This window comes from Danio rerio, chromosome 2 (genome assembly GCF_052040795.2).
Source record: "Danio rerio strain M-AB ecotype USA chromosome 2, GRCz13ab, whole genome shotgun sequence".
NCBI classification, from domain to species: Eukaryota; Metazoa; Chordata; class Actinopteri; order Cypriniformes; family Danionidae; genus Danio; species Danio rerio.
Genome location: NC_141022.1, coordinates 63,602,501 through 63,615,000, shown reverse-complemented (window position 1 = coordinate 63,615,000; position 12,500 = coordinate 63,602,501). Strand labels below are relative to the sequence as shown.

Genomic DNA, 12,500 nt, shown 5'->3' with positions numbered 1-12,500 from the left:
CGATTTGATCAGAGTTGACAAGTGACGGAGTTGACGATTAACACAGTTGACGATTAACACAGTTGACAAGTGACGTAGTTGGCAAGTAACGGAGATGACAAGTGACGGAGTTGACAAGTGACAGAGTTGACAAGTGACGGAGTTGACAAGTGACGGAGTTGACGATTAACACAGTTGACGATTAACAAAGTTGACGATTAACACAGTTGACGGTTTGATCAGAGTTGGCAAGTGACGGAGTTGACGATTAACACAGTTGACGATTAACACAGTTGACGATTAACAAAGTTGACGATTAACACAGTTGACGATTAACACAGTTGACGGTTTGATCAGAGTTGACAAGTGACAGAGTTGACGATTAACACAGTTGACGATTAACACAGTTGACGATTAACACAGTTGACGGTTTGATCAGAGTTGACAAGTGACAGAGTTGACGATTAACACAGTTGACGATTAACACAGTTGACAAGTGACGGAGTTGACAAGTGACAGAGTTGACAAGTGACGGAGTTGACGATTAATACAGTTGACGATTAACACAGTTGACGATTAACACAGTTGACGATTAACACGGTTGACGATTAACACAGTTGACAAGTGACGGAGTTGATGATTAATACAGTTGACGATTAACACAGTTGACGATTAACACAGTTGACGATTAACACAGTTGACGATTAACACAGTTGAAAATTAACACAGTTGACAAGTGACGAAGTTGACAAGTGACGGAGTTGACGATTAACACAGTTGACGATTTGATCAGAGTTGACAAGTGACGGAGTTGACGATTAACACAGTTGACAAGTGACGTAGTTGACAAGTAACGGAGATGACAAGTGACAGAGTTGACAAGTGACGGAGTTGACAAGTGATGGAGTTGACGATTAACACAGTTGACGATTAACACAGTTGACAAGTGGCGGAGTTGACAAGTAACGGAGTTGACAAGTGACGGAGTTGACGATTAACACAGTTGCCAATTTGATCAGAGTTGACAAGTGACGGAGTTGACGATTAACACAGTTGACGATTAACACAGTTGACGATTAACACAGTTGACAAGTGACGAAGTTGACAAGTGACGGAGTTGACGATTAACACAGTTGACGATTTGATCAGAGTTGACAAGTGACGGAGTTGACGATTAACACAGTTGACAAGTGACGTAGTTGACAAGTAACGGAGATGACAAGTGACAGAGTTGACAAGTGACGGAGTTGACAAGTGATGGAGTTGACGATTAACACAGTTGACGATTAACACAGTTGACGATTAACACAGTTGACAAGTGACGGAGTTGACAAGTTACGGAGTTGACGATTAACACAGTTGACGATTAACACAGTTGACGATTAACACAGTTGATGATTTGATCAGAGTTGACAAATGACGGAGTTGACGATTAACACAGTTGACGATTAACACAGTTGACGATTAACACAGTTGACAAGTGACGGAGTTGACGATTAATACAGTTGACGATTTGATCAGAGTTGGCAAGTGACGGAGTTGACAAGTGACGGAGTTGACGATTAACACAGTTGACGATTTGATCAGAGTTGACAAGTGACGGAGTTGACGATTAACACAGTTGACAAGTGACGTAGTTGACAAGTAACGGAGATGACAAGTGACAGAGTTGACAAGTGACGGAGTTGACAAGTGATGGAGTTGACGATTAACACAGTTGACGATTAACACAGTTGACGATTAACACAGTTGACAAGTGACGGAGTTGACAAGTTACGGAGTTGACGATTAACACAGTTGACGATTAACACAGTTGACGATTAACACAGTTGATGATTTGATCAGAGTTGACAAGTGACGGAGTTGACGATTAACACAGTTGACGATTAACACAGTTGACAAGTGACGGAGTTGACGATTAACACAGTTGACGATTAACACAGTTGACAAGTGACGGAGTTGACGATTAATACAGTTGACGATATGATCAGAGTTGGCAAGTGACGGAGTTGACGATTAACACAGTTGACGATTAACACAGTTGACGATTTACACAGTTGACAAGTGACGAAGTTGACAAGTGACGGAGTTGACAAGTAACAGAGTTGACAAGTGACGGAGTTTACGATTAACACAGTTGACGATTTGATCAGAGTTGACAAGTGACGGAGTTGACGATTAACACAGTTGACGATTAACACAGTTGACGATTTACACAGTTGACAAGTGACGAAGTTGACAAGTGACGGAGTTGAAAAGTAACAGAGTTGACAAGTGACGGAGTTGACGATTAACACAGTTGACGATTAACACAGTTGACAAGTGACGAAGTTGACAAGTGACGGAGTTGACAAGTAACAGAGTTGACAAGTGACGGAGTTGACGATTAACACAGTTGACGATTAACACAGTTGACAAGTGACGGAGTTGACGATTAATACAGTTGACGATTTGATCAGAGTTGGCAAGTGACGAAGTTGACGATTAACACAGTTGACGATTAACACAGTTGACGATTTACACAGTTGACAAGTGACGAAGTTGACAAGTGACGAAGTTGACAAGTGACGGAGTTGACAAGTAACAGAGTTGACAAGTGACGGAGTTTACGATTAACACAGTTGACGATTTGATCAGAGTTGACAAGTGACGGAGTTGACGATTAACACAGTTGACGATTAACACAGTTGACGATTAACACAGTTGACGATTTACACAGTTGACAAGTGACGAAGTTGACAAGTGACGGAGTTGAAAAGTAACAGAGTTGACAAGTGACGGAGTTGACGATTAACACAGTTGACGATTAACACAGTTGACAAGTGACGAAGTTGACAAGTGACGGAGTTGACAAGTAACAGAGTTGACAAGTGACGGAGTTGACAATTAATACAGTTGACGATTTGATCAGAGTTAAAAAGTGACAAGAGTTGAAAATGAACAGATTTGATGAGTAACGGAGTTGAAGATTAACAGAATAGACAAGTGACGGAGTTGACAAATGGTAGAGTTGAAGATTAACATATTTGACGGGTGACGGAGTTGAAGATTAACAGAATAGAAAAGTGATGGAGTTGCGAATGACAGTTGAGGAATGACGGAGTTGAAGATTAACAGAGTTGACGAGTGACAGAGTTGACAAATGACGGAGTTGACGAGTGACAGTTGATGAATGACAAAGTTGACGAATGACGGAGTTGAAGATTAACATCGTTTACGGGTAACAGAGGTAACAGTTGACGAATAATGGAGTTGAAGATTAACAGAGTTGATGAGTGACAGAGTTGACGAGTGACACTTGACGAGTGACAGTTGACGAATGACGAAATTGAAGATTAACATTGTTTACAGGTAACAGAGGTAACAGTTGACGAATAATGGAGTTGACACATAATTAATCTACTATTGGTGAATCCTGAGCATTTTGCACAAATTAGAGAGAGAAGAATAAGAAAAAGCTAAAAGCCTTCCAAAGTTTCCAGCCAGAGGAAGTGACATCACTTGGAGAAAGTCACATGCTTCTTCTATGAGTGCTTTACAGATTGTTCTGCCTTTTATAAACAATGAGACAGAGCTGAGCAGAATGCAGACACACACACACACAAACACACACATATATATATATATATATTGATATACTGATTGGTGGGATTGACTGCACTGCATCATGGGTAAAATAAATAATATGGGTCTTCTGTTAACAGTGTGACCGTCTCTCTGGCTCACTGTAGGTCTGACTGTAAGAGTTTATAGGTGATCATTACAGACCGCTGCTCCTGTGGAGAAAACAAACGAGTGTGACAGGGAGACGTGTGTTTGGACGGTTGTGAAGCTACATGCTGCTGTTATATATTAATGCTGTGTGTGTGTGTGTGTGTGTGTGTGTGTGTGTGTGTGTGTGTGTGTGTGTGTGTGTGTGTGTGTGTGTGTGTGTGTGTTTCTCTCTCTCTCTCTGTGCAGGTGCGCTGCAGATCGAGCGCAGTGAGGAGACGGATCAGGGCAAGTACGAGTGCGTGGCGTCCAACTCTAAGGGCGTGCGCTACTCGTCCCCTGCTAACTTATACGTGAGAGGTATGGAACTCAGTAGGTACCCTGTAGGTAATCCTCCAATCACACGCCAGCAAACACAGCAGCGTTAGTTCCTATCACACGCCTCTGCAGCACCGCTGAACACCACTGTATTCCTCTGGCATTCACACTCTGCTCGGGGTCCACACACTGCTGGAAATACTTCAGAATACTTCACCTTCCAATCAAGCGTCTGAAATGTGCTTAAAAATGTAACATGATCATGATGCTTTCAGAATATTGAGTAATAATAATTAACAAATCTTCTTTATCATTAAAATACTTTACTATACTACACTATAATATACTTATACTATACTAATACTATACTGCACTATACTAATACTATACTGCATAATACCATACTACACTATAATATACTTATACTATACTAATACTATACTACACTATACTAATACTATACTACACTATACTAATACTATACTGCATAATACCATACTACACTATAATATACTTATACTATTCTAATACTATACTACACTATACTAATACTATACTACATAATACTAATACCATACTAATACTATACTACATAATACTAATACTATACTACACTATACTAATACTATACTACACTATACTAATACTATGCCACACTATACTAACACTATGCTACACTATACTAATACTATACTGCATAATACCATACTACACTATAATATACTTATACTATACTAATACTATACTACACTATACTAATACTATACTACACTATACTAATACTATACTACATAATACCATACTACACTATACTAATACTATACTACACTATACTAATACTATACTACACTATACTAATACTATACTACATAATACTAATACTATACCACATAATACTAATACTATACTACACTATACTACACAATACTATACTAATACCAAACTACACCATACTAATACTATACTACACTATACCATACTGCACTATAATATACTAATACTTAACTACACTATACTAATACTATACTATACTATACAACGCTATACTATAGCAAACTACACTAATCTACACTGTGCTATACTACACTTCACCAATCTACACTGTACTATACTACACTACACTAATTTACACTATACTATACTATTTTATTTTGTTCTATGCTATATTATTCAATATTACTATACTAGACTATACTATAATACACCATTATACTATACTACACTACACCACACCATAAAAATACTATACTACACTATAATATAATACAATACACAACACTATATTATACTACACTATACTAATCAACCCTAATCAAACACCTGCCTGTAGCTTTGAGTGGTCTTGAAGACTCTGATTAGCATCTTCAGGTGTGTCTGATTTGAGCTGGAGCAAAACTCTGAAGGACACCGGCCCTCTAGGATCAATACTGTACTATACTATACAATACAATTAATACTGTACTATACTACTAATACTATACTATATAATACTATACTAATACTATACTACACCATAGTATACAGTACTTTACTAATGCTATACTATATTATACTATACTATTCAATACTATACTACACCATAGTAAACTATACTAATTTAATAATATACTTTATTATAATATACTATATTTTACTGTACTAATACTATACTATACTAATTCTGTACTATACTAATACTATACCGCTAATACTATACAATACTATGCTATATTAATGCTATACTAATATTATACTGTACTATCCTAATACTGTACTAATTTTATACAATATAATATACTAATACTATGTTATGATAATACTATACCATATTATACTATACTACACTATAGTATATTGTACCTTTACTACACTATACTATAATAATGCTATGCTATACTTTACTATATTACTAATACTATATTATACTACTAATACCATACGATACTATGCTGTAATATACTATACTACTGATACTATACTATGCTACACTACACTGTAATGTACTCAATTAGTAAAGGTGCTGAAGCTGCTGCGTGCGGATGGAGAATACGGAGGCTTCAGTGTGTGTGTGACCAGACTCACTACGTGTTCAGATGCTGCATGACGCCTTTACTAATACTGCACACTGTGTGTGTATGTGTGTTTGTGTGTGTGTGTGTGTGTGTGTGTGTGTGTGTGTGTGTGTGTGTGTGTGTGTGTGTGTGAGTTTGTGTTTGCTTATGTTCTTCATTTTTAAGTTTGTATGTTTTAAGTTACTAATGAGACTAATTTCACTCACCAATAAATGATGAGTAACATGTCAAGTCCAGGTCTCTGTCGTGTGTGTGTGTGTGTGTGTGTGTGTGTTTTCTCAGTTCTGATGTCTTCAGTTTCTTTATGCAGTGTTGTTCTCAGAGTAGAGTGAGGCCCAGCCACATGTTCTCATATTGTGTGTGTGTGTAATAACTGCCATACACACACACAGACACACACACACACAGACACAGAGACAGCGCTCAGCTAAATGAGTGTGTATGAATACGAAGCCGTGGCCTTTTTACTCTCTCTGTGTGTTTTCCTGGTTTTCTTCTCTGCTTTCCATCTCAAACCCCTCTTACACCCTCAGAGCTGCGAGAAGGTTGGTGTGTTTTTGTTTCTTTTCTCTCTTTGGTTTGGTTATTTGGGTTTGATTATGCCGCAGTGAGCAGCGGCTAGAATAGCGCCCGTCAGGTGTGTGTGTGTGTGTGTGCGTGCGGTGCGATGCGATGCGGCGGAGGGCCGCGGGCGTCGCCTGTGTTGCATTGTGGGATCTTGTTTGCAATCTTGCGCTGGAAGAGCCTCTCTCTGTCTCTCTGCACGCGTTGCCATGGAAACCCAGCAATTGGAAGCGAGCGGCGTCTGCATGCGGCGTCTGCATGTCAGCGTGTGCATCAGTGTGTGCTCTGTGCTTCACCGCTGTGTGTGTTTGTGCTCGTGTTTCTGCATCTGTCTCCGTGTTTGTGTGTGTCTGTCTGTCTGTCTGTGTATATGTGCATGTGTCTGTGTGTGTGCTCCAGTGGCGGGCATGCTTTCTGCAGAGCATCATTCATTCATCTGGAAGCCTCACCTCATTCGCAGCGCTGGATTGGCTGACGGCTCATCAATATTCAGTATCAGCGAGCTGTCAGTCAAAGCTGGCCTGAGGAATGAAGAGCGCTGCGTTAGACTGATTCACACACACACACACACACACACACACACACTCACACACACACACACACTCACTCACACACTCACAAGTGAAGATTACTGTGAAGATGCACATCGAGGAGAGCATGAAGCACACTGAGGCGCAGCGGCTGGCCTCCTCTGCACATATCATCACAACAGTATCTGGACTCAGACTTGGTGATGTAAGCTGAGACTGCATACATCAGAGATGCAGTGTCAGACGCAGTGCACGCAATGAGTGAGTGACATCACTGTGAGGGGCGGGGTTAGGTGAGCCCGTTAATAAGCATTGCATGCAGCTCAGATTGCACTGCAGCAGGTCTGCAGCCAGATCTGTCTCCATTATCAGGCACATTTAGGAATAACACAGCAAAACGGAGATGTGCACAGATAGACTGAGTGTGCTAGACGACTGATCTGATAAGGGAGATCTGCATAATCTATGATGGAGTGAACACACTGGTCAGCATGTGTGTTGGTGGAATCACTGCGGTATTCTCTGATGTTTAATGCGGTATTAGAGTTCTGCACACTTCACATCTTCAGCTGGAGACGCAGCTGCTGAACATTGATTCACACAGCACGTCCACAACACAAACCTTTAAGATCAGCTCATAATTGTGTGTGTGTGTGTGTGTGTGTGTGTGTGTGTGTTGCATCAGGATCTGTTCAGTTCTCCATATACTGCCGCTGCATGTGAACAGACGCATTGTGAGTGCAGCAGTGCTCAGCTGAATACACGGCTCCGTCTGTTTACCCACTCATCAACATCAGAAACGCTCCTTTAGGTTAAATCACAGTATTCTTTAATGATCCTATCAGGGGTGGACTGGTTATAGGGAGCATCCGGGGCCTGATGGTCAATCTGACCTGCCACTGTGAATCTGACCCGACCACAACGACGACATTATATCAGAGACGTGTATGGAGTCAATCTAGGGCCATGTATACTTGCAAAATAAAAGAAAGTTTTGCAAACAAAAAATATAATATTGAGCAAAAGATTAAGTTTTGAGAAATAATAATGAAATTTGCAAACAAAGAAAGAACTGCAAATAGAAACCAAGCAGAGAAAAAAAGTCAAATATCTGCACATGTTCAGCCGTGGGTTTGTGAAGCTGTTTTCTCTCTGCCCTTCACGTTTCTGCACGTTTTACTTTGTGACCCTGATTTGACCAGGGGCGGGGTCAAGGGAACCTGGGCGTTTACAGCAGGCCCGGACCTGCCTCCATTAAAGCGACGTAATTACCCGGAGACGCAGCCTCACCGAGGTGGTCTTACAGCCCAGTAGGTTCCCTTGACCCCCCCAGGGCCACAAAGTGAAACGTGCAGAAACGTGAAGGGCAAAGTGAAAACAGCTTCACAAACCCACAGCTGACTAAAAAGCAGATTAAAAAGAGCATTGCAGTTGACTGGACAGGGTTTTTTTTAAAGGCAATGCTATAAAATATGTTCTGCAAATAGATGTTGTTTTTTTATATGCTAATATTTCACTTTTCTTTTTTTTGCTCTGCTGGATTTCTATTTGCTTTTTTTTGTTTTTTTTTGCAAATTTCATTATTATTTCTCAAAACTTTATTTTCCCTTTGCAGTTCTTTATTTTTGTTTGCAAAATAATTTTTATTTCTCAAAGAGACATTTTTGTTTTGTGATTTTTGGAGATTTATTTTTGCCCAGTGCTATATTTTTTGTTTGCAGAACTTTCTTTTATTTTGCAAGTATGCATGGCCCTAGATTGACTCCATAGACTTGCTTTGTTTACCAAATAAGTTGATTTGCATTATAAACATTAAATAACAGTTAAAAATCTATTCTTTTTATTTCATATATTACGTTTTGAGTTGTGATACTCATAAAATCGTCCCGAATAAATTCACTGATTTGTTACAAAATTCTTCACAGAAATAGCCAAAAATGACCACAGATTCTGCCTGGCCCTGATCGATCCCCTATACCGTCCACCCGTTGTTTAAGTGGTCAATCTGCTTCCGTGAATCTGACCACAATCAACACGCATCAAGCCCCCCAAAGCTCTCCCATTAGGTAATAATAATATTAATTCAATTGTTTCACAGTGCTACAGTCTCCTGTTATATTAATGTTTCAGAAAGTTTTCTATCAGCGCAAAATAAACAAAATGAACGCAGCACAAAGCTAAATATGCGCTTGAGAATCAGTGCAGGAGTTTGGCGCCACCTACTGACTTACATCAACAACACGCGTAACAGCGACACTGAGCGGAGATCCTGCTGCAGAGCAAACCTCACACATGCATGTTGCTGTCGTGTAAACACTCGGTGAATCGCTCAGATCAGAGTTCACCTTCAGCCAGTAAACAAACTAAACAGTGCATGTTCATGACTTCATTCTGCTCATTGATCCGTGCTGTAGTCGATCATTCTCTGTGTTGAGCTGATCATGCTGTTATTGCGGAAACACTCGTAATACTACTGCTCACACTCAGAGTCTGTGTGCTGTTTCTAAATATCTACAAACTCTTAAATCAAGCAGCATTATGTAGACAAACTTATTTTCTGAGATAATCAGTCAAAATGAGGAGAGTTTCTCCTGAAAACCGCCTGTTTTGGGTCTGAAGGCACACTAGTTCTCGTCGCTCATGGTCAGATTGCTCTGCTGTTTTAATGTAGAACTCTCTTCATTCTGTCTCACTATCAGCTGAACACAACACTGGATCTCCTGCTTGTCTAGAGAATGCTTCTTGATTTAAGGGTTTGTAGATATCTGGACTGAAACTCTCAGACAGTTAAACTCATCTCGCAGACTGTGGCTGTCTCTGAGAGCGGCCGGCCGCTCCTGTTTTTCCTGATTGGATGTGAATACTGATCCATACTCCTGATCAGCGGCGCTCTCTGTAATCAATGGCGCAGCAGGGTTTCTCTGTCGTCCGTCCGTCCGCTCGTGTGTGTGTGTGTGTGTGTGTGTGTGTGTGTGTGTGTGTGTGTGTGTGATGGTCTGTCTCGGTGGCTCCTGCATGTGCTGCATGAGGTCTGCTCTGCTGTACTGGAGTGTTTGCGCTGTTCATCAGGAGTGTGTCTGTCATCAGAGCGTGGCCTGCTTTCATTCTGTCAGCTCGCTGATGAAAGCAGAGTGACGAACGCTGCGTACGGAGAGGCAGGAGCGCAGGCGTGACGGGAGGAAGACGAGCGCTTCTGAACAACACACACACACACACATGATCACACACACACAGGAGCAGTCACCGAACTCTCGTTACTGATCAGCTTTAATTAACACTCGAGCAACTGCAGATGAAGACGTGCACTGCTCACACTCTCACTCAGAGTCTGCTTCTGTCCTCATATCTGAACATTCTGACGTCAGGAAGCGTTTATAGACATCTGAAACGTGCTGTGTTGTTCTCAGAAATAACAGTCAACATTAAATGAGTTGTTCATTAGAACAAGCAAAGTAATCTGCCGATGAGGGAAGTAGAGCACTCAGATCTCAATGCAAAAGCAAGATTACTCCGCTTCCTCCAGTGCTTAGAGGACAGTTCTGCTGTTTTACAGAGCCGCTAGTATGCAGACACGACTTCAATAAGGGAGTGTGTGTGTCCACAGTCACCTAAACACCACGATCAGGATCACCGCCTGAAAGGGCGTTTACACTAATGTGTTTTAGTTTCATAAGCTTTGCTACGGTTACGCCATCCGTCCACACTACGCCGGAGTTTTCGAGAGTGTTTTGGAAAGGCTGGAGAGGCCGTGTTCATTCTGTAGCGCTGCTGCTGCGTCTCAGTGTGGATGAGGGAAACGGAGACATCTGGAAACAGAGGCGGCGCTGCTGAGATTCGCTAGCTGATTGGGGCTTTTGTGTCATTCCCTTATTCCTTCCCTTATTCGTCAAGCCTCAATCACATGACTATAACACACGGCTTTAACGCTAGCGGGAGACAGTACTGTAAACAACAGCATGGGCACAGAAATGGGAGCGTTGTGTGCACTATTGTCTGTTTTACGTGGCATTGTGTAGTTATTCATCCGTTACGTTTAGTAAGAACTCGACCTCGTCATCTGTCCACAACAACACCTCTCTTGCTTTCTTCGCCATCGCGTTCATTGTTCAACCGGCGTTTGTTGACTAACAATAACCAAATGCTGAGCGAGACGCATGCTTCCTGTTTATACTAGAACACGCGTGCCCAGAGTGCACGAATGCTCACATGATGTACGTTTTTGGTGGCATAGTGTGGATGAAGATATGTTCAGAAACGCCAGGTGAAGCGCTAGTGTGGACGCGGATCGTTTTTGATCTAAAACACCGTTTTCAAACTAAAATGCACAAGAGTAAACGGGGCCTGAGAGAGCTGGAGAACATTGAGCTGTTATCAGCTCAAACACACACACACACACACACACACACACGTGCGAGAGACACATTTACAGCTTGTAGACACAGTCAGAACCGCTCTGCTTTAAGGAAAACTCTCTTCGTTTGACTCGTTATGTCTGAAATCAGCAGCAGTATGTCGTGCTGGTCTGGAAATGCATCGTGATTTAAGAATGTTCAGATATTTGGACTAGAGACAGACCAAACTCTGAGTCAGAAAGCCGTTGTGCAGTGTGTGTGTGTGAGTGTGTGTGTGTGTGTCGATGCGCTCCCCCTTTTAGCCGGAGGAATGATAGTGTTTGAGTTAATTGATTGTAATGGCCGGTCTATCGCAGGCTAATCCCGCTCGGCGTCCGCTCTGTAGTGCAGATCAGATGTGCTGTCTCCAGCTGAGGGTATTGTCCACGTCTCGCTGTACGCTCCAGCTCTTAATCGCTGTAAAGTGATTTCAGCACAATAGACGCTGCTGCAGGTCATTCAATTAATATCTTCTAATATCCAGCGCCTGAACGGACTCCTAATGTCTGCATTGAGCTGTTGTGTGCACGGCGCATGTGTGTGTGTGTGTGTGTGTAATGTGCATGCGGATGGTTGCATTACTGCATGCACTAACCCGGCCTGCGCGCTCCTGTAGATCCTCCAATATCACTGTGTCCAATTCTGGGTGTCCTTTGGTTAATGGCGTCTCTAAAGAAAGTGACTGTGACTGTCAGACGTGTGTGTGCTGCTGTCTGAGAGACGAGCTGATCTGAAGCGCAGCTGGATGTTTCCTCTTTGCTAAACCGTAGATTTCAGAGCTTGATCCAGTCTGTGGAGTCCTCGTAAGCCTCGGCGTCCCGGAAAGCTTTGCTCAGACTCACGCCTCTCCTTCAGGCGTCTCGAAAGCACAAGAAACAAGAACCTGGGCTTCAGATGCGTCTTAGCGAGGCTTAAGTGTCTCTGTCGGTGGATTATTCAACATTCGAGACATCGGC

The 12,500-nt window shown here is 41.8% G+C and overlaps 1 protein-coding gene and 1 long non-coding RNA gene across 14 annotated transcripts in view; both read left to right on the top strand.

The window, feature by feature from the left end:
- Positions 1–12,500, top strand: part of ptprsb (protein tyrosine phosphatase receptor type Sb) — a 98,146-nt gene that overhangs the window by 30,062 nt on the left and 55,584 nt on the right. For 7 of the 13 annotated variants that reach the window (XR_015479134.1, XM_087241631.1, XM_087241629.1 and 4 more), the window contains exon 7: positions 3,940–4,062. Coding sequence is in view for 9 of the 13 variants with exons in the window: in XM_087241631.1 (XP_087097757.1) it covers positions 3,940–4,062 (123 nt within the window). In the remaining 4 variants the exon portion in view is untranslated. Of the gene's footprint in view, positions 1–3,939; positions 4,067–12,500 lie in introns of all 13 variants that reach the window. The other 6 variants (XR_015479135.1, XM_087241633.1, XM_087241630.1 and 3 more) reach the window with 2 other exon arrangements.
- LOC148679742 (uncharacterized) lies at positions 1,215–3,415 on the top strand. The gene is made up of 3 exons (XR_015941945.1): positions 1,215–2,075; positions 2,335–2,649; positions 2,779–3,415. It is a non-coding gene; the product is annotated as an uncharacterized LOC148679742 (long non-coding RNA).